This window comes from Paramormyrops kingsleyae, chromosome 13 (assembly GCF_048594095.1).
Source record: "Paramormyrops kingsleyae isolate MSU_618 chromosome 13, PKINGS_0.4, whole genome shotgun sequence".
NCBI classification, from domain to species: Eukaryota; Metazoa; Chordata; class Actinopteri; order Osteoglossiformes; family Mormyridae; genus Paramormyrops; species Paramormyrops kingsleyae.
Window position 1 is genome coordinate 9,389,039 of NC_132809.1, and position 23,511 is coordinate 9,412,549.

The 23,511-nt window shown below is 43.6% G+C and overlaps 1 protein-coding gene across 8 annotated transcripts in view; it reads right to left on the minus strand.

Annotated features, from left to right (window-relative positions):
• Window positions 1-1,330: 1,330 nt before the first annotated feature.
• Window positions 1,331-23,511, minus strand: part of nptna (neuroplastin a) — a 39,700-nt gene continuing 17,519 nt past the window's right edge. For 4 of the 8 annotated variants that reach the window (XM_072698140.1, XM_072698138.1, XM_072698139.1 and 1 more), the window contains 7 exons: window positions 15,660-16,007; window positions 11,249-11,423; window positions 10,588-10,682; window positions 7,591-7,724; window positions 6,748-7,021; window positions 2,513-2,593; window positions 1,331-2,416 (listed from right to left, as the gene is read on the minus strand). In XM_072698140.1, the coding sequence (XP_072554241.1) occupies window positions 2,391-2,416; window positions 2,513-2,593; window positions 6,748-7,021; window positions 7,591-7,724; window positions 10,588-10,682; window positions 11,249-11,423; window positions 15,660-16,007 (1,133 nt within the window). In that variant the 3' untranslated portion in view covers window positions 1,331-2,390. Of the gene's footprint in view, window positions 2,417-2,512; window positions 2,594-3,519; window positions 3,615-4,752; window positions 7,022-7,590; window positions 7,725-10,587; window positions 10,683-11,248; window positions 11,424-15,659; window positions 16,008-23,511 lie in introns of all 8 variants that reach the window. The other 4 variants (XR_011982178.1, XR_011982176.1, XM_072698137.1 and 1 more) reach the window with 4 other exon arrangements.

Genomic DNA, 23,511 nt, shown 5'->3' on the forward strand with positions numbered 1-23,511 from the left:
TGTTCTCACTGTGGGGGTTCCCCAGGGTACTCTAGCTCCCCCCCCCCCCACACACACACACACACATACTCCAAAAAGGTTAATTGCAGTTGCCAAATTGCCCATAAGTGTGAATGGTGTGTGAGTGTGCCCTGTGATGAGTTGGCACCCCAACCTGGGCTGCTCCTTGCCTTATGCCATAGTCTCCCCCCAGACCACCTGTGACCCTGAACAGGACAAGTGATTTCAGAAAATGGATGGATGGGCAGCACAAGTTCCACTAGATGGCAGCATTTGCAAATTGCAAAGACGGATCTCAATGGGGGACACGACCAACATCCTCCATTCTTCAGAATGAAAGACAGAACGGAGCAGATAAGTGGCTTTTCAGGTCTACTAACCTTGTGTATAATCAATAAGACATCCTTTGCTCGGCAATGATCGTGGTGTGTCGGATGTTCTTCCATCTTTGAGAACCAGTTCTTTTGCCTTTACACCTAAGTTTGGAAACACCCTATAGATGCCACATTCTATATTTTTCTTCTCTGTTAGTAAATACTGAACAGGTGGCTCTCAATCTGCCTAAGACATTTTTTTTGCTTCTACGTTAATTAACTTTTGTCTGATTAAATAGTCGGCTAATAGTATTACTTTAAAATACAAAAGTATCTCATGCTAACTATGGATGCTATTGTCACTTAGACACAGCTGCATAATGAACAATGATGAGTAAGTCTGGTCTCTTCGCACGGCATCGTTACTTTCGAAATGTGCTCCGCTTAGCGGCTTCTGATTAACACTGTCACTGTGCTACAGATGCATAAGATTACTAGCACCTGCCAGTTCAGTAGGACTTAGATGGCACCACATGTCTATGGCAATTCTCTGGCTCAGAGACAAAAGGTCTTGGCTGGAACAAGGCAGCCATCATGCAACAAGAGTGCAGTGGCGTCTTTTTCTTACTAACTGCATTCCAGTCTGCCTTCAGTTTGCACCTGCAGATCAAGTCCAGTTGGCTTATTTTTCTGCCCAAACAATGACCGGATTTTGGTGGATTCTGGGACACAGAAAAACCAGGTAGGTCTTAGGGCATGAACAAACCACCACCATTACGGGTTGCTGGGGTCATTTTCTTTCCCTAGTCTTCTGAACACTGTGTGTCTTTGTTGGGGCACCTGCCTCATGGGCCTTTCAGCCTCCATTTTTAAAAGCATGTAAATTGGCTCCAGCAGAGTAAGTGGTTGGTTCAAGAGGACCGGGGGAGCGAAGGGGGGTGTGACCTGCAAATCAACTTCGTGGCCCCGCATGCATCTTTGAGCCCCAGGGAAAGCAGTGACACTTTTTGCGAGGGTCAGTTTTTCACTCTTTTATTCATAAAAATGACAGTCGTGAACCGCTACCTCTGCACACTGGCTACTATAGTGGAAGTCCTTCTGCAGTTAAGGGACACGCACACAAACTGTTGAAACGTCATGCAGAGAAGGTGTGTGAGTTAGTGCATTACATACCAGATTCAGTAAACATGATCCCACACAGTTACATTAAAGCTTCAAAACACACTGCTATTGCTTACCTTCAGATTGTGAATATATATGTATTTATGTAAATATGTATAGATGTATCTATATATGTATATATACATATATTTTTATGTATATATAAGCAAATATTGCATAGAATAATAGCCATGCTGTACATAAATATTTTAAAATAGAATGAGTGTTTTTTTTTATATAAAAACAAATTTTACACACTTTCTACTGTAATTATTAACACTTAAGTGCAGCATATACAAGACATGAAGCCATGTGAGTTACTAAAGAAAATGGACAACGTTTAAATCCCCGTTTTCCTCCGGCTGCCTATACGTTTGAGCATTTAAATTTTTTAATTTAATTTTAATTTAAATGTTTGCATTCACTGGTCCTCGATGAAATACTGCTTGGCAAGGTGGCGCCCCCCACCTGTGACGTACGGCCTTGCGGGCCGAATGCTGCTGAATGCTGAGCCATATCTAAGTCAAGGGAGAAACTGTACAAAACTCTCAGCGACTCATTGTGTCAAGGATTTACATGAAATACAAAGGTAGTCCATTGATTTGTAAACCATCAAAAAGAACCAAGTATGTATAGTACTATACTATTACTGTAGAGTACTACAAGCGTAATGAAATCTGCATACCATGCATAAAAAAGTAAAATAATTATAATGCCCAAGTACAAATAAAATAAAAAATAAAATCATACACAATGGAAAAATATATACATAAATATATGTACATCTATTGTAATATCTTCACAAGGGATGCTTAACACAGCCGTTTTGTCTGTTTCCCCCTAATGTTCAGCTCTCATCAGACTCCAAATGAAACCAGGTTCGTTTGATTGACAAGCCAAGGGCTCCTCCCATCTTCACCTCGTGAAATTCACGCCATTGTCTGTGAATAAGAAATTAGGGGAGGGGGGTGTTGCTGTCAGGCTTGGGTAATGTGTGGCCTCATGACCCCGCCTGGAGGGGGCGCTGGGGTACTCACTGTAGACAGGCTCTCCCCGCTCAGTTGGTGTTCCTTTGGCGCAGATTCTTCTCCTTGTGATTGTTGGTGGAGTTTGTTTTCCTAACAGAGAAGGCGGGGGGGAGGGGGGGCATTACTCTCACAGTCCGGAAACAGCTGCAACACATACAAAGCCTTCAGAGTAAGTACCGGCAGATAAAAGCTTAAAATTGGTCCACGTTTGATTTAATACCTCAGAATGTTTCATTCTCATACCATCACACCACCACACAACAAACCAGCTCAGGGATGACGCCCCGAGTGCAGCCGTACGGCGGGCGAATCCTCAGCACCACACCAGTCCAAAAGGACCAGTGTGAGTTTTTTTCGGTGGCTGGAGTGCCAATCCTGCCACCAACCCTCAAATTTTCCCTGTAAGTTCCCGAGGACTGGCTTGCAGGGCTGGGTGTAGATTAATGTCATACCCAGAATGAAGCAATTGCAGGTTAAGGGCCTTCCTCAAGGGCCCAGCGGAGTAGAATCACTCCTGGCATTCGCAAGATTCAAACCAGCAACCTTCTAATTGACAGCACAGATCCCTGGCCTCAGAGTCACTACTAAAAAATTGTTGCATTTCGACAGGTATTTTTAGTGTGGCTTCTGAAAGGAATTTCAAAGAAATAATGACAAGGCATAGGCTGGCAAAGAGAGTAAGAAAAATCTTTTATCAAAAAATATTTAAATGTGTCATTTATGGACAGAAAAACAATAAGTTGAATCTGAAGCTTTTGGAGCCAGTTTTTACACTTTGCTCTAGTTCATGCGTTTACCTGCCGGGAGCTACTCAGAGCCAGTGAGGGCAGCTCTGTGATTAGGCCAGACGGATGGTGCCCGCTTACTACAATCACACACCGAGGCACAAGGTCGAGCTCTGAAACACGCCTCCGCAGTAACCGAGGCGATCAGCCCTACAGCACAGCCGCCGATAAGCGGAGCACGGGACCCGGCAGCCGCTGTGGGGCATGCGGACTGATTCACCGCCCACTTACATTGGTCCAGCTGCCTCATCATCTTCAGGAGGGGCGAGATGAATGAAAACAGGAGAGAAGAAGTCAGGCAGGTTGATAGCTTGAGTCACCTCATTCTGGTTAAAAGGAACACTTCAGAAATTGGTGTTAAAGGCTCGTGGGAACCCTGCTTCCCTACACCCACCCATCTAATTACACGGTACTACACCAACAACAACCAGGCCCCCACCAGAACATAGTAGCTAGTGGAAAAGATTTTTCACAGTACAATGTGAACCATTTTTTAAAAAGAGCTGGACTAACATATCATGAATAAACCATTCACGAGTTGGCGGCACTTCCGAACGACAATTATGTTACGAAGTGGCTGGAATTCCGGAGAGTTCCTGGACATTCTGTGCGATCCGGAGTGTCTGCATGCTGCGACTGTGTGGTACACGTCATCCTCCATCCCGATCACATTAGTAGGACTGCTTAAGCAGCCTTAATCTATCCCCCGAATCACGACCGAAGCCGTGTGCACACACAGAGGCCTAACTCATGTTTGCCGCAGCGATTAACGGTCCACATGCAGAGCCATAACCAGGACACATTTCAGACTATACGAAGGGAGCAAGTACCTCATTAAAAACAGAAAATGTGAATTTCCCTCCCCGCTGCCTTGTGATATTCAGAGTGGGTTGCTGGCCTATACTGTGCCGCTCGATTTATATTGCATTCTTACAGTCTAAAAGTGTGTCCTCAAATCACATCACTTCCCTTACGCTTAGGAACGTGATTTAATTTAAAGCCTGGCAGGACCCATTCGCTCGTTTCCTCAGCACTTGTCAGGTAAACGGAAGGTGAGCCTAATTAGCAAAAAAAAGATAAATGAAGAGATCTGTGATAGGCTGACAGCTAAAACTTCAGGCCCCGGAGCCACCAACTCATAGTGCGCTTGTGTAACAATCCCCAGAATTCGCATGTCAATCAGGGAAAAAAAAAAAGGAATTTATGAAAACTGAGGAAGCAGTTCCGAAGGAAATTAATTCAGGGCAAGGAAATGCAAACAAACAAGTTGGAAATTAGAAATGGGAGGCTCACATCCAAACCCAGCTATGAATGGCGAATGAAAAGGCAGACATTTAGACAGGTTTGTATAGCAATAAAAGGCATTAACTGGGTAAGCACTGAGATCATGGCCTGAATGAGCTGTGTAGGAAGGCAGGTATGGCAAGGGTAACAGAGTGAAGGCATGCAGGAGCTTACACTTACCACCCATTTTAAAGGTTATGAGGCGATTTGGAAAAGGGGAAAAAAAGTCTTAGTAACCCTCCAACACAACCTTGACCCAAAACTTTAGCTTCATCCTTGTGTATAAATCTGCAGCACATCTAACCGAGTCAGGGGCCGGTTCTTCCACATCACAAGACAGCATGTTTGGGAAAAAAATGGACCACAGGGACAGTGTGCAGCCATTAAAAGGTCAGAAATGTGTTCCAGATAACCATAAAAAACAAACTCATTAGGGTTAACTCAGCAGGGTCAATAGCCTGAAGTGTCTCTGGAACACTGCTACCTTTATTTGTGTTCAAGTCATTGAGGAACTGTAATTGTGGCCTGGAATACATGGACATTTTGGCGGATCTACAGTGAGACAAATCCAGCAAACCGCCCAGCCCCGTCTTTAGCAAACACGGTGATTTACCACAACCTTCAGTGACGTTTCGGAGAAACAAACCACCAAAGCTGAAGAGTGGATGCCGAGTCTGCGCCGTGCCACGGCCCCTTGTGCTGCAGAGGTACGGCCCGTGAACGTGACCGATCAGTTTGAGGGGTCTCACTTCAAAGGCATGAATAATTAAGGTCACAGCTGCCCACACTTTGGCTCAGAAATAGCAGAGCCATCGACCTCGTGATGGAAGGTTCCCAAGCAACGTCTCTCACAGTAAATTATGGACGGTCGTTCACATCAGTAATGGGACTGAACACATATATAGAAAATACGTCTAAGTAAAGGATCTACTGAACTTCACCAGCTAGAAGAAAAAGTACTGGCTGAGTATTTTATTTCTATTTTTTCATTATTTTTCTTAATTTGGGTTTTATGTTGTTTGTGAATGTACAGTAGCAGTCAAAAGTCTGGACACGTTTGCTTTTAATGCATTTTAGCTGTTATTTACAGTTATTTATACTGTAGCAAAAGGCCTTGAGGCAATGGAGTAATGCATATCAAATACTGATATTAAGAGAAGTGTTCAACATCTCTAAATTTTCTCAAGTTTTAGATTCTTCAAAGGAGCCCCCTTTTGCTTTGATGATAGCATTGCAGACTCGTCATTCTTTTAACCAGCGTCCAGATGTAGCCACCTGGAATGCTTCTCCAACAGTCCAGAAGGAGTTTCCGTAAGGCCTGGGCACAAGTTGGCAATCTGCTCTTACTCTTTGATCCAACTCATCCCTCATTGTGGGGGCCAAGCCATCTATTACAGTACTCCATGTCTTTCCTTGTTCACAAGATAATGCTGCATTTATGCTGTGTTACATTTACTTCGGGTTGGACCTGGGAATCAAGTCACACCCAAGTTAACCACGTTCCAATACAAGTCGGATAGCCATTTAGCAACCTGTTTCAAAAAGCAAGATTTCTTGCTTAGCCAGATAACTTGTCAGATTTAAGGTACCCCAGTTTAAATCGCCTTTATCTTCATTCACTTACATTTAGGTCAGGCTACCTTAAATCTGACAAGTTGTCTGGCTAAGCAAGGTCTCCTGCCTTCTGAAACAGGCCCCAGTTCTAGCCAGGTTCCAGGTAGCCATTTTTAGCAATACCAGTTGATAACAATACATTGATATACATGGTATTTTGCGCATACAAACACCATTGAATTCTGAGGTTGGGGTTGCAGAGGTTCGTCCGAGATTCCGAGTTGGAATTACGACTTCAGGGGGCATTCCAGTTGAAATTTCCAACTAGAAACTTGGAAATTCTGACTTCACAGTTCAAATGGAACGCAGCACTACAGAACCTTGAGGTGTGCTTAGGGTCATTATCTTGTGCAAAAACAAATGGTTTTCAGTAAGTGTGTCCAGACTTTAGACTGGTACTGTATGCACCAAGACAAATTCCTAGTACATGCAGGTGTATCTGGCCAATAAGGTGAATTCTGACTCAAGCCTCTTGCATGAAAGCCCTTGGTGCCTCTTACATGACTTAATTCGGAGCCTTTCTCTGGGGAGGTGTAATAATTGCGGGGGGAGGGGCCTCACCGTCCATCTCCTCCTCCGGTCTCTTGCGCTTCTCGTACACCACGATGATGATGACAAGGATGAAGATCTCCGCCAGGACTCCCAGGAAGGGCCAGAGGGGCGCCAAGTGGCTGCGTACCCGCAAGATGGAGAACTGCATCGTCGTCCCCAAGGCGTTGGTGGCATTGCACTGGTACTGACCCGCATCGGTTTTGATGTCCAGGTTCACAATGTTAAGTTCTGAATAATTTTCTCTGCTGTTAACATAAAAACGGCCAGAGGAGTTGTCGATGTCCTAGAAAGGAAGAACAAACTCAACTGACCTTCAAGTGCATTCTGTGTTTTTATACTGCCCCCAAAGGCAAATCACTGTAACTGCATGTTTAATCACATATGAGTTATTACTGTTTTATCTTTTGACAAAATATCTTAGTCCAACTATGCTTGGTTTTGATGAGAACAGAGTGTGAAAATTACAGTAACTGCAAAATCCACACTAAAACCAAAGCAAAAAACCCTTTTTCTCAGTTTCAGTGTCAGCGCAGTTACAGTGTTTTGCCTTTGTGGGGCAGTGTAGAGCTTATCAGTAACATTTTCTTTTCTAGGAACTGGTAATGACACAAACAGACCCCACAGTGTTCCCTGTGCTTAAACACACACATACTGCACAGATCACAGCATGGCCCCCCAGCAGTAACAGAACTGCCAAGCCCAGGGAGGAAGCCGCTCCGGGATCGTATTTCGGAAGCCGACCCCCAGCTCATCAACCATCCCGCAGTTATAAGTAGTAATGCGTATCAAGCGGCACGCCAAGTTCCTGCAGGTCTGAAACAACATGCTCCCCCCCCGCACGCCGCCGCGCACCACATAAGCCCCCCTGTCCAGCTTCCGCCAGATCCACGTCGGGTGGGGGTAGCCCACGGACTTGCAGTAGAGCATGGCGCTCTGGCCCTCGTTCTGGTTCTCGCTGCGCTTGTGGCCGGTGACGTGAGGAGCAGCTGGACAGAAAAGGAGCAAGGTTACAGAGAAGACACACAGGGCCCCATCCCCTACCCTTCCCCAGCACAGCACAGTACAGCACAGCACAGCACAGCACAGCACAGCACAGCATGCACAGCACAGCATGCACAGTGTGGCTGAAATGTCATTTACGGTGCCAGTAATAATCTGGTGCTGGAGTGCTGTGACAGATGACCTGGCCCCCACAACCCCCCGACCTAAATCCTACAGAGCTGATTTTGGATGAGTTGGATCAAAGAGTAAGAGCAAGGTAGCCTACGAGTGCCCAGAACTTGTGGAAACTCCTTCAGGACTGTTGGAGAAGCATTCCAGGTGTCTGCTGGACACTGGTTGAAGGAATGCCAAGAGTCTGTGATGCTGTCATTGTAGCAAAAGGAGGCTGTTTTGAAGGGTCTCAAATTTGAGAAGTTTGAGATGTTGAGCACTTCAGTATTTGATATGCATTACAGTATTTGATATGCATTACAGTATTTGATATGCATTACAGTATTTGATATGCATTACTTCATTGCCTCGAGGCCTTTTACTAATAGGTGAATAACACAGCTGAAATAGAGAGAAATGCTTTTAAAGCAGGTGTGTCCAGACTTTTGACTGGTACTGTACATAATAAAACAGAGTAGCAGGGTTAGCGTGGGGGGAGGGGGGGCGGTAAACCCAAAGATGCTGAAAAAGAATGATTAAGACATATGGTGCAAGCACAGGTCATGAGGCTTTTGCTTTCTCTATTGTTGCTTGACAAATTTAACTGAGCCACTGCCTCCCCCACCCCCTGATGGCATTCTGGTAACACCACTGCTCCCCCCCATGATTTGTTCTGACACCGACACCACAGAGTACAACTCATCTCATCGTGTTTATGTTTCATTTTCCTTTCCACACAAATTAAATGTGCAGAACGCAATTCAGGTCTCCTGTTTACAGCACACACAAAAAACACAGTAATCTATGAACTAATCTAATAATCTGCAATTGTCCTAGGGAGATAAGTAAAGCAGTGATAAGTAATCTATCAACAGGTGGTTAAACTGCAGCTTGCACATAAATATTCACAAAACATTCATTTTAATATTTCAATGCAGATGGATGTCAGTGAGTTAATCTCATATAAATCTAGTGTAATTACTCATAAAACTTTGTGGCAATGTCTCCAATTACAGACTGCTTGAAGAAATCTTTGTGGATAATAATTAAATAAAACCACACGTTTTTAAACACAATGGTCTCAGTTCCCACTGAGCTTGAAGGGAAAGTGGGTTCGGACACCCCCTGCATTAGCAGAGTGCACGTGCCATTTCCTGATCCTCTGTTACTATGTGGTTATTCCGTCTGACTGATCTGGCAGGGTGGGGAGAGAGCCAGAAAGCAGTTAGCCTCTGTTGTGTGTCACTTGCGGCCTCGGTGACGTCACCGCCATCTAATTATAGCACCACACGCAGGGAGAATGCAGCTGCCGTGTTTTCCTTTCTCAATGTTATGTCAAGCATGTTTCACTCCCTACTGGAGCCCGCAGCTGAAACCGGCCTGATGCTTGTGTGTGTGTGTGTGTGTGTGTGCGTGTGTGTGTGTGTCCGTTCACCTTGCCTTTGTGAGTTAAACAGACAGCACTCCTTTTGTTAAAATTGCTAGAATAATTTCGTATTATTATTCATTTCAATATTACAGTGGTCTATTTGTATTACATTTGTTACGTAATATTGTTACGTAGTATTTGTTATGTAATACGTAATAAACATCACGTTAGGAAATGATGGCGATCATTGTCGTTTGGTTTATTTCCTATCAGGGTTATTTTGCATTCATTTTAGATTGCACAATAGTGTGATTCATGGTACATGCTCAATATGAAGCCAAAGGGAAACTGAGATTAACTAGAGGAACGAAAGGGAAACGTTTGACTTTGGGTCAGAATTGAGGCATGATGCTTTATTTAACACATCACGCATCACAACCCATTTTGTCACAGGTATGAGATTCAATCTGAAAGAAAAAAAATCCTGAGAAAACGCCAGAGAATGCAGCTCGATGCTGCAGGAAGCTCCTGCTCAGTGCAGATTACTATCACAGACGGGCGGGTCCTGCCGTTTGGGACCGGATTTGGTGGCATAATCCTGAGCCATCAAACAAGCTGCCATCTGCTGTTTCTGAGCAGGGCAGTGGAGGGAAGGGGGGGCGGGTGGCACAATGCCACTGTGGTGAGTAGCAGGGAGATGGACGTGCCAAGGACACTGCGGCACGGGGACCGCCGGGGTGGGGAGCGGGGGGGACTCAGGCCGTTAGCACCTCCCATCCGCTCCACTCGGGGGCTAGGTATCCACCACCCCCCCCCCTCCGCCCCGTGCACGTGTGGGCTGGGAAACCCACCAGGACCTGCCATTCCTCGCGCCCCCCCCATCTGCTAGCACGTGGCGCGCCCTACGCTGGATTTCACACTCACACGATGCCTGTCACGGGGTCGCATGAGATCACGGCGGGCGGAGCATAAAGAGCCGGCGAGTCGCGGAAACGACCTTTGGGTGCGCCGGCAGTCGCGGAAACGGCCGCGCCACGGCGAGAATATGGCGGCTTTTGAAGGATACTGGGAGGCTCTCCATGGCAACGAAATGCTTGTCCTTGGGGGAGCGCGGACTAGAGCAGAAGCCCAGCCGTTTTTACTGGTGTAAACCGCTACGCGCTACAGAGGGCAAAACGGATTTTGGATGATCCTTAGCTGGCATCTGCAACATTAATAACTTTGGGAAAACTCCAAACGACACACTCAGGGGCTCAGAGCAATTCAGCAGTGTTTAGCTCTCTGGTGGACATCAAGGGTTGGGGTCACAGGAGGGATGCACAACCTACCTTTCACTTCGATGGTCGCATTCGCGGGAGGTGCCATGTCGAAGGTGTACACACACATATACTCCCCAGCATCTTCAGCTCTGGGCTTCTGAATTCTACACAGACAAGACAAGACTATGGTTGTCATTAAAAACAAAAAACAAGCCATCCTCTCCCTAACCCTTTTAATGAGTCACACTTGCACAAATGGACTCTCAAGAGCAGATATTGCGACGAGGCGGCCTGAACCATTTTCAGAACTGAACCATTTGTTATTGGGAACGGTGACAGCCAGCGCTACTGGTGAAGCGGGGGCCTGCAGGCCTTTTTGACACCGATACGTTAACCGTTGAGTGGGCCGCCGTGAGCTAGGTGGCTAATTAGCTGCCGGCTTTTGTGGTTTCCCTTCATAGTTTGTGTCACTGAACCAGAGTTTATTGACAAAAAGTGCAGCGCAGTATTTTTTCAGCCTGGAGGAAAACCTTCAAAAATCCATTGCCTAGCTGACAATTTCATCCTGAATTTTCCCAGTTTAGATAGCTGTGTATTTTTACCGGATCAGCAAAGTACCTTCCTAGAAAGATCTGCAGTAGGGCTAGAACCACCAACACTCAAATAGCCAGTCCTTCACCATCATACTGATCTACGCCCAGATAACCTGTCGATGGACCTCCTGCCGTACCTGTACTCTGTGTTTTTTAGGTCTCTGCGGGTTCCCGGGATCTCTTCTCCATTCTTCATCCAGAAACTCTGCCGGTGCGTGTTGTGGGAGTTGGTCAGGTTGCACTGCAGCGTGGAGGGGGGCGGGTGGGACCCTGGGAGGAGCGCGACGTCATCCGAGGAGTTTATCCGGGGCTCTGAAACGGAAAAGCGCTCATTTGTTGACAGAAACCCACAACTGGCATTCGCCCTCTGCTCTGCCATGAAGCTCATCGTGTATCTCTGCAGAGAGCTGAAGCGGACGAGACACACAATCCATTTAAAAAGAAGCGGGAAAGTACAGCACATCATGAACAAACATACAACTGTGGGATGTTTTCATTGTGTGATTCCCTCCAGTGAAACCTCTGTTTATAACTCAGCAACTGAAATACAAATAGTTAGTTCAACTCAGATTTAAAATAATATCAAAGAAAAATAATTCCAGAACAGCCGATATACAACAATAGGGGAAAGAGCCTTTAACTAGTAAGTCATCTAAACCCCAAAGATTTGGCCAGATGTATACTTATTAATCACATTAATTAATTTAAATTTTGAGGCATTTTATTAAATATCATAATATAGTTCTACTCTCATGTAACACACACTAGTGTGAAATAAAAGAAAGAGACAGAGTGTATTCTATACCTTGAAAAATATGAGAGGTGCCGGATAACCAAAATGAAACAGCATCGCACAAAAATCTGCCCATGGGACGATCAGTAAGATTGAAGTATTGAGACACAAGACACTTTGAAGGTTGCATTGTGTGCAGCTGCTGTAAGTGGTGATCTTGTCTATCTGGCTGTGTGTGTGTGTGTGTCTGTCTCTCTGTCTGTGACTGTCTATCTGCTCTGTGTCTCTGTCTATCTGCTCTGTATCTCTGTCTGTCTGATCTGTATCTCTGTCTGTGTGTCTGTGCCTGTTGCATACATGCTGGTCCTGGTTTTTTCATTATTCTTTTATAAACAAAAACATTGCGAAGTTTAGTCTGTTCTTCAGGTTGCCGCTGAACCGCTAATGTGACAGTGAGAGAATGATGGTGGAGCAAGATTAGATTGCATCACATTACTAGCCAGGGAGCGCCTTCGCTAACTGCTAACACTAACAGCTCTCTAAATGAGATCTGCGATACACATTTAGAAATCAAAGCAGCTCTTAGCGAACATTTAAGAGACAATGTTAAGCTAACAATCATCAACAGAGCCACGCAGAAAAGCCACTCCCACACTTTACTTGATGTACGGAAAACAGGACTGATTTGTATATGTAACCATTTCCAGTTTGCGTTTAGCAGCCCCTTGCGTGGAAAGTGCTGTAGAAAATGACAAAAATGCTGGGCAGCAGACAGATTACATAAGACATAAGAAAGGAGGATGATCTCCAGTTCATTTGAACGAAAGGACCTGCGGGATAAAATGGACAGTGAAACACAGAACCTTTGTCAGTCACAGCGTTTTACTTGCTCTGGAATCTCACTTTAAAAACTGAAAAAATATATATTTTGCCAACTGATCACACTTCCTTCGCCCTGTTCATTACGTGATTAAACGGACACTGTTGAATATTTATCAGACTTTATGGCTACTATTAGTAATTGTGTTTTCATAGCACCACACTGTTAGTGTCAGTATCACCTGTTTCGGATTGCTGAGCTGCAGAGACAGTGAACTATGAAACATCTGTGTACCAGGCAGGAAATCAGATCTGTTTCATTTCCTAACCAAAACAAGAGACTGACCCCCTGCTTGTAGGACAACAGCAAGACGCCCAATTCCTTGATTTTCATTATTATATCAATCTGTGTAATAACACAGCTCCCGTATTAAGCCGTGCATTAACAATGCTTGACCCCATCATAATTATTGTGAAAATAATATGGTTAACAAGCCATTGCATTCATGAGTAAGCTGGGCACAAACGTCCAGCAGCCAGTCATTACAGGAGGTGGAAGCCCCTCCCTCTTAGAGAGGGGGGGGCACGTGCATCACTTAAATCTGTCTGTGTGTTGGGGAAGAGCTGGAGGAGATGGGATCAGTCAGGGTCAGTGTAGCTGGGGTTCAACGCTTGTCACTTTAATTACGTTTGCTGGCAACCAGCCAACTTTCTCACAAACAGAACTCTAAATTTAATTTGCCGACTTCCTAGGAGATCGTGCAATCTGCACAAAACGCCGACACACACTCACATGCAGACACACATAGACAAACACACACACACATAGGTCCAAATAGGTCCATCAGATGTCCACCTTTCCCGGTATTTGCTCAAGCTTAACTTGGCACACTACAAGGGCACAGTCGTACCCTACTTCCCAAAACCCAAAGTGGGTTTGGTCAAGGTCCAGCTGTGAAAGTATAATGTAATGAACTTTGTAACGGGGGGTAAAAGGCACACGGATTCCCCTCGGAAGGAAAGGAAAGAGGACACCTGGGTAATGGAGAGATACAGATGCAGTAAAGTTAAACAGCAGGATGGGCATCGAGCCCCAGTCACCCTCCCCGCCGCTAATTGTGCCACCAGGTTTCACACCTTGAGTCTGGGATGCAGCTGGACTATAGGGGGCACCCTGCTGTAGAGACTCACACACCCCATGTGCCCCCCTGCTGCAGAGACTCACACTCCTCATGTGACCCCTGGGGACACTTCGCCAGCTGCTATCTGATCCTAGGACACATCCAGGGATCACAGCACAGTCCGGTCGTTGGTACAAAGCACAGGTCCAATGCAGAATTCAGCACCGAACCACAGTTCACAACACAGCTAGGAAGCTAACAAAGGACGGCCTGCAGCTACTGGCGTTTCCCAAAAGAGGAAAACCTACATGTTGTCATTTACAATACCCTTCATGTACAGCCGTTATATACATGTGATTCTGTATGACATGTATACAATGAAGGAACACTTATTCAGTAATGACAGAATATGGACACTAAATCATATTTGTTTATGACTTTATGCCTAAAGGAAAAAAAAATTGCTGCACACACTTGCTTAGGTTTGAAAATTTTATTTAGCAATTCGCTTAGGGGTGTGTGATGGAAAAAAAGAACAAAAACACCAGTGTTTATTTCTTTTTTTTTTTTTTGCTTGTTTGTTTGTTATTGAATTTGTCTCACATCTCTACTTTGTTTTGTTTCTTGGCAAAACACTAGCATGAGCCATGAGAAATTACGTTTGTAGTACACAACAGCAGTAATGTCATGTTCACAGGCTCCATGTTGGACACGGAACATACATAAATTAGGCTTAGATTTGAGATTTTCTTTTTAGTTGAGTATTTTATTTGTCTGTTTATTTGGCAGATGGAGACTTACATTAAGCACCGACACACAAGCCCCAAGTGAGGATAAAATTTTGTCTGGCTTCTGCTATCACTTGCGTCGTGACACCACAGTATTCCAAAAAAAAAAAACAGTGTTAAGCTAGGTGAACATTCGTGCAAGCATTTCAGTTGATTGCCAGGATGTAAATGCAATACAACAGCAAAATGAGACAATATAATGTCATTACTGATTTACTGTACATACCGACACAAAGTGAAGAAGGCACAAGGTCAATTTAAGGCATAAGATGCTTTGCACGAGTCTACAAAAGAGAAGATATGGAAGCAAACAAACGCTGCTGCATGATGAGTCTTTTGTTTTTCCTTGTGACTTCTTCCCATTTTCCATTCAGTCCCTTCCACAGCATAAGGCAGAAAGAGACAGAGTACGGCAGAACCCTAACGCGCCGTGGAACCGACAGACAGAGCAGAGCACGGTGAAATAAAACGACTGGGACAGGAAACAGTGACAGACACCGACTGTGAAACGGGCGGTCTGAACCGCACCGAACGAGGGCTCTGCAAATAAGGGGACAGAGAAGATGTTAGGCTGAGGGAGGCCCATGTGGACACATGGAGGAGGTGAAGACCACGAAGCAGCTGGGTGGAGGGGTGGGGGGGTGATGTACGGGGGAAAGGGGCGTTGTGTGTGGGAGACACAAGGGTTCTGGGTTTGTGGCCAACAGCAAGAAGAGGCTTAGGGCTCAGTGAGAGGCCAGAGGAAGCTGGAGTCTGGCAATACAGGCAAGGATTCGAACATACAGGAGTAGCTGAACAAACAGCATCAAACCGGCAGCATGAGAAACCAGAAAATGGAACAAAAAAGTAAGAAAAACACTCAAACTGTAACATCTGTAAAACAAACAAACAAACAAACAAACAAACAAACAAACAAACATGTTGAATAAAGCCAAAATTGAAAAAATTTAATTGAATGAATTAAAACATTGTATTGCTTTGTGTGTGTGTGGGTCGCCGGGTCGGAGGTGTGGGAGTGTGGGGGTGGGGTTAGTCTGGCACCATCTAGGTATTACAGGACACAGAGCGCAGGGGTGGAGTCACTCACTCTGCAGCACCGTCACGGTGGCCTGCGCCCGGATCCAGGTGAGGGCGGGGTTCTGGCGCATGTCGTTGCGCCGTGGGTCGTTGCTGGCCCGGCACTCGTAGGTCCCCGAGTCCTCCAGCGTGAGACGCGTGACGCCCAGCACGCTCACGCCGTTGGCGCCGTACGCCGTGTCGATGGAGACGCGCCGCTTGCGCGCCCCGTCCCACAGCTGCTTGAAGGAGTCGGCGCGGTTGGTCTCGGCGTACCACCACTGGATCTCCGGGGTGGGGCTGCCGACCACGTCGCAGTACAGCTCAAAGGTGTCCCCCGTCAGCTTTGTCTCTGACATGGGCGACTTCACAAACCCGGCTGGAGAGGAAGAGTGTGTCAGGGGTGGGGTGGGGGAGGGGGGGGGCGTTCAGGGGCGGGGGTGGAGGGGATGGAGAGGCAAGAGAATGTCGGGTAAATTATAAAGGGAGCAGTAAAAACCGAAAAAAAAGAGAAAGAAATAAAAGAATTTAAAGCGAGTATCACAAAATATTGGGGCATAAATCACATGTGGGTGGAAAAGAAACGGAATAAAAAGACGGTAATAATGAGAAGGGCGTGTGTGCGGATGAAATGCATGTTAATGCCCTTACTGACCTCTGCGGTAAAACCCAACGGAATTCGAGGCCCTGTCTGAATGCCATCGGGCTCTTTGAGGTCACATGTGTGCGCATGTTGGGGCATAATTGCATTGCAGTTGCAAACCAGATTTATCCCATTCGTCCGGCTTTCTGATTAGGGTGATTGGTATACAAATAATGTCTTTGGGTGTGTCCAAAACCACATATTTGTTTCTTGGAGGCAAAATAAAAATAAGCAAAGTAAGCAGTATATTTGAAGCGGTAGGTGAACGGTACCCGGATACATTTTGCGAAATTCCAAAGTGTGCAACCGTTAGATGCTACGCTATCACACAAGGCCACTGGAGCTGCAACTGGAGACAAAGTCACGTTCTCAAAAAATTTTCTCAAGATGGTGGAGGAAGTGACATCTCTGCACAAATTTAAGCAGACAACAATCCAGTTCTCAGGGGTCCGGAATGCATTCATCAATTCCAATCCCAAATTAGGAAATGGAACTGGAATTGGGATTGGAAATCAAACTATGGGGAACAGAATTGGAATTGATTTCAAATTTCAGGGAGACTGAAATTAGTCCTGACTGGATTGAAATTGATGAATGCATTCTGGAATGACCCCAACCCTGCCAGTTATACAAATGTGCTGAAATGTTCTTTCATTGATAGTTTTTAACAGTTTTTAACTTTCTCGGGGGTAAAGCTACGTCATCTGTAAACATCTGGGTCAGGCAATATGCACAGTAGCAACCAAAATATGTCAGAGTGCATGCATACTGTTTTCATGCATACATAGAGTACGCACTACACTAATAGTCGAGTAGCAAGGTTCTAACAAAATTCAGTACGTACAGTGTATAGTATATAATGTTTGTGATTTAGGATGCACCCATTAAGATTGAAGTCAGAGTTTATATAAACTTGATGACCAAAATATGGATATAAAGGTGCCATTCCTTGTACATTCTTTGTTTCTTCCAATCACAAGTACAGGGTTGCAGTTTATGGCAGTAAAATTCAAAGAAGTCAGTGAAAGTTATTGTAAGACAGGGAGAGCTGGGACAGGCAGGTGGCAAACACACGCATCCAGTTCACCCCTTTTCTGTATGTCAGGCTGCAGGTCTTCCACCACCCAATATGCTCTGATTTATGTTTAACCCGTGATGACTCTGAAACCAAAGGCCCCATCCCATCCTCCCACCCCCACAGGACATGCCCAGTGCTGCCAAGCCTTAAGAGTCCCAATTTACACCAAGAAGATGCTGCTGAAGATGCTGATGAGCGTGAGAATAATAAATGATTCCACTCTGTTCACTAAAACATTTAGCGGTCAAAAATGCACTTTTAAAATGCACTCAGAAGGGATTTCTGTCTATAGGGCTTACTGATGGCAGGCATCAGACCTTCAACACTCATTTAACAATCAAAAGGATTGTCCTGACTCAAGTCAAACACCAGAATATGTAATTAATAAACAATAATTCTCCTGGAAATGATCACCAGACATTAAAAGGGTTTCCATACTGGAGTCTGTTCAACACCAGAAAAACAGGAAGAAGTAAATCACAGGTACGATGGAGAGATTGTTCATGTAAATTAAAAAAAAAAATTCATGCAAAGAAGAATGAGTCTTCCTTCTGCAGGAAGACCCAGTTCACCAATGACCAACATGTCTGATCGTGCTTGAGAACCAATCAACTGAATATAAACACGCCATCTTTGACATAAACCCGGATGGGTAAAGAGAAACTAAAACGTCCTTGAACGATAACCTTTGCAGCAGTACATTACACTTTACCTCAAAGTACATCTTGTGTAGTATCAAGAATGGTTGAACATCGATGGCTTTCCAAACTAAAAGAAGAGATTGGAAAAAGTCCTGTGGCTGTAAACACAGGCATAGGTTTCATTCTCTTGGGGCTGGAGAAGATAACAGATTTGGAATTTCAGTGTCCGTGCAATCCTTATAGGAATGCATGGTTTTCCTCAGCATTCTTTGTAATTCCAGTAATGATGTCTATTGTTATGATGCTGATCTTAAAAAAATTCAGATGTGCATCGGGAAAGTGTTTGGAACAGTGTGGCAAGCTGATGTCCTACGTTATGCCAGCAGTGGTGTGGCTGACCCTGCTGTTCTTTGATGGCAAATACTACACCTGTGCAGCTACAAGCTGGGAAGGAGACTATGTCAACGTGTACAGTGGTGGCCCTCTGAAATGGTGTCAACCTTTGCAAGTGAATGAAGCTGAAATGGAGCAACGGAGGCTTCTTTTTGAAGATTATATGTTTCAGTCTCAGGTAGGAAATCTGCAATAAATAAATAAATAAATAAAAAAGATAAAATTGCCGAATTTTGAATCACATATACTACTGTTGTCCATTGCTGGATAATTACTGAATATAAGTATGTCTCTTACATAGACATTGTTCAACTACAGTGGTACCTCAGAACTCGAATTTAATCCGTTCAGAACTTAGGATCGATTCCTAAAAAGTTCGTGTTGTGATCGAATTTTCCCCATAAGAAATAATAGAAAACCAATTAATTGGTAACATTACACCTAAATATGTTTTTTTTTTTTTAGCATCTAAACACAAAATGAACCGGATAAAACAAGAAAAGCATATACTGTACTAAACACATCTAAGCACATTTATTAAGTAAGAAAATAAATGTATCCAAACAATGGGCCTCATTCACAAATATTTTCTTAAGAATTCTCTTAAATTTGTTCCTGCGAAATTTGTTAAGAGCAAACTACGTCGGATTCATGACGTGTTCTTAAGTAGCAGAATTGTTCGCACCTTTGTTCCTAAGAATGACGAATCCCACATCTTCGTAACCGAAGGCGCGTGCCAGTTTGTCCTAATTAGCATAGGGAAACGCTCTGCAATTTCCCATAAAAGGGCATGAGACTGTAGGGCCATGTGCAAGGAATGGCGAAGAGATGCGCAGGCTGTGAGCCGCTTGTATGGAGTCAGAATAGTGCCATATGTACTTGTATACATATACGTGTACTTTCCAATTTGCACCCGTAAAAAGAAATTTGCTCGCACTGAACACAATTTTCATTCGCAAAAAAATATATTTTGCAAATGCAAGTCAATATTTTTTGTAAATGCGAAACCAAACATCTTCATAAAAATATTTTTTTACAAAGATAGAATGGTTTTCAAGTACAAAACCTGTATTGCAAATCCAAGTCCTCTTGCAAATACCAACCTGCGAGTGCAAATTCACACTTGCGCACATAAATAATTTTGGCACTAACTTGCCTAGCGCTTTGAAGATAAATATTTGCTCGCATAGCCACCAATCAAATTAATTCATATTCTAGCCAATCATAAAGCTGCAGGTAAGATAACAACCAATCCTGGCCTTCCAGTAAAAAAAAACATGCTGAAGAAGATGAAGGTGTTAGACCAGGACTATACGTGGATTATACATGTACAATATAATAATCTATACCATGAGTGTGTCTGCTGCGGTGTGGCATGAATAAATGGTGTCCTGTAGTTGTGTTCTGGGCATACAGCAACTCTGGATATAACGGACTTTGGATATAATGGACTGTTTTGTCAGGTCCCTTGAAGTCCCTTATAAGTGGATTGTACTGTACAGGAGGTAAATGCAAATAGACACATGTTATTTAGTAGCGTAACCAGTGGATATAAAACCTCAGAGAAAGCTGATACATGGAGAGATATCACCTTCTATGTGAGCGCTGTGTGCCAAATAAATCTAAATGATCTTCAAACATGCGTTCCCTTCTCAGAGCACGATCGGCAAGCTCTTCAAGAAGTAACAGAAATGCCATTTTGATAGCAAGGCCAATGCGCAGAAACAGACCTATTTATAATCCGCATATGATCGCCGTTACTAAAATGGAAATAATTTTTACACTGTAAAATTATTTGTTATATTTTACTTTTATGAATTATTCAAATACTATCATTTTATGAACTGTAGAATGAACAAAACTGCTATAACCTATTATTTTGAACAAACTATCATTACTCAAATGTGCATACGAATGGTCTTGAGTGTGCGTAGATTCTGTTCTTAGCTAAGAACAAATTCAGATAAGAAAACATTGGTGAATGTCAGAATCTTCGTAAAAAAGTGCGTACGTGGGGTTTAAGAACAAATTTGTTCGTAAGAACGGTTCGTGAATGAGGCCCAATGTGTCCTGCCCCGATCGTCCGCTCCTTCCGTGTGCCACGCCCCCTCCTTAACCCCGTGTGGAATCCCCGTGTGATCAGCTGTTTCTGGTTGTTGTTGTCAGCTTCGGGATCCGGCGAACCAGAAATCAGGCGAGTGGCAGCCAGGAGTTCAGGTAACGGGGTTTATTTGGAGGCGGACGGACAGGTACGGACATCGACGGACAATACAACAATGACAGATCTGGGGTACACTGACTTAGACACGGACTAAATACAAGACACAGGCTAAGGGTAACGAATCACAGGTAAGAGACAATCAGGGAACGCCCACCTCGTTACCTCGTGTGATTCCCTGATTGTCTCTTACCTGTGATTCGTTACCCTTAGCCTGTGTCTTGTATTTAGTCCGTGTCTAAGTCAGTGTACCCCAGATCTGTCATTGTTGTAGTGTCTCGTTAGATGTCCGTCCGCCTCCAAATAAACCCCGTTACCTGAACTCCTGGCTGCCACTCGCCTGATTTCTGGTTCGCCGGATCCCGAAGCTGACAGATGTCATTAGTCCTCTGTATTTAGTCCGCGTTTCAATTTGTTTCCCCAGTCCGGTTATTGTATTGTCCGTCTGCGTTTTGCCTGCCTTACCTGTAATTAAACCCCGTATTCCCCGATACCCTGATGTCTTCGTCTGCGTCTTTGTCTCCGTTCCATCCCTGCTTGGCACGACAATATTATTATAATTAAACGAGTTAATGGTTTATTATTAATATTAAAATAATGAATAAGAAATCTTTATATAATAATAATACTGTTACTGTTTATCATTGTCAATGTATTTTTACTGTCTAAATACATGTATTCAGTTAGTGTAAACATGCACGATGTTATCACAGCGAATGCGAGGCTGAGACTGAAGCTTTACCCTTTGTTTCTGCTGAGAGACGTGCCACGTGACTCATTTTCCAGCGCATACAAGTTATCTTAGGTCGGCGTTCACGGATTGACTTCTGAGATTCAGATCGAGCTCTAGGTATTTATTTTTTCGGACTGGTTGGTTCGACTTTTAAGAAATTAAATCAATTAAATGAAAACAATCATGCAATATATTATTTTGCATTGACTTCTGAATACTTGTCTCTCATATATTTGGTATATTAGGTTGCGGGGCTTATACTGCTCAGTTTCATCTGTTTGGGACTTGGATTTTACTTGTTTTACCAATGCTGCAAAAAAGGAGAGGGAATCCTTGATCCCGAACAACCAATGAGAGAATTCCGAACTTCGGAAGCCCAGAGTCCTGGTCGACAATGATCCTCAGAGATGTCATCATCATGTAATAAATGCATGGTATTTTTATTAAATATATCCTTCCATTGTTCATTACTCTTTGTTCATTCAACTAAGACAAATAAAAACAATGTGGCTGCAGACTAATGTTGTTATAGTTTTAATTTTTTATATTATTTTAAATTTTCATTTTATTTTGAGTTTCATACGTTTTAAAGATATATTTCTATTTAGTTTTTATATATTTCAGTTTCAGTTTAACTTTTAATAATTTTATTTCTAGGGATAGACTGAAAGTTGTAGAGCTATTTTGTGTCTTTAGAGAATCCTACATGAATACAGAGTGCGAATATGTACTAATGTCCTCAAAATGGACAAAACATGTTATAGGTATTATTAATGGGTTACAAGTAATACTTTTGTACAAGACCAGTACAAAAAGCTACATATATAGCTACCGAGAACAGCTCCCTTGATATCTGCCGTTTTATTGGCAAAAAATGATTCACAGGTCGTACTGATGAAGAAGAGAATGCATCAGCATGTGATTATATTATATTATAGGGATGTATGGTCACTGGCCCCTCAGGACTCTGCAACCCTGCACTCTTTTGGGCCTGTGCTGCTTCTCTCCACAGGGGGAAACTGTCAACCCGACTCTGATGAGACTGAGCTCAGACCATCACGCCACCACACCTGTTTACTTCACCTCAACCCCCACTGACCAAGAAGTGGCCCGTAGGCCAGCTCTCACAGACCCTCTGTCCATACAGCCATCCTGCCCTCTCCCCCTCACTACCTGTGCTAACTGTGTTAGCAACTTTCATAGTTGGATCCATGCAACTCAATGAGGCCAATTACGGAATTTGCTAGCAGGGGATTTTGGGAAACGCATCCAGGTTTAATTGTAGCTGTCATTCTGTGCAACATCACGACTGAAGCTTTCGCGTTGCTTAGAACGAGGAAGTTGTACTTTTGGTCTCTATTCAAAATTTTAAAATGAGCCCTAATTATAACGTATGATAAATTGATATAAATAGTACTGTATCATTCTCTACCTCATTCTGAAAATATACCGGTATACCAGCCAGTCCTAACGGTCCATTTCGTATTCTCTAGCTGAATAATGTACAACCTTGATCAGTGAGTCGAATACTGTCTCACGTGGCACAGAGCACTTCCGTTATGAAAACCGCAACACATTAAGAGAACCCAATACATGAAGGTAAGATAAGGCAAGACTTCATTGATCCCATACTGGGCAAATTTACTTGTACAATTTACTTGTTACAACAGCTTGAAGATAAAGATAAAATAGCAACACATTTAAAAATGAAATTAACTTAATTTTTTTGTTTTGATGTTTTTGTGTCATCTTAATGTTTTTGCAGCTGTTAATGTTGACCTGCTCTGGGTTTCCAGAGCCACCATACACACACTGTATACAGTCAGACTACAACCTGCAGTGACATGAAAGGGGCGATATGGCAAAATATTTTATCATAATACTGTATTTTTTCCATATCATATTGATAATTATCATGATAAAATTCAAATTATTATTTCTTTACTTCAATGGTCCATTTTTGCTTAAATTTCCCTTAGAATTGCCCCTAATCAGATTCAGAAAATGAAAAAAGGCAACAAATTTAATGGACTGCAAACTGAAATCTACTTTAAATAAATAAATTAAATTAAAATAAATTTGTTTGTCGTAGGGCCTCACTAGAAAATGTCAATGGTACATTTTGTTGCTACGTTTTTTCTCTGTCTGCCTTGCTGTTTGTTCCAGGGAATGGATTT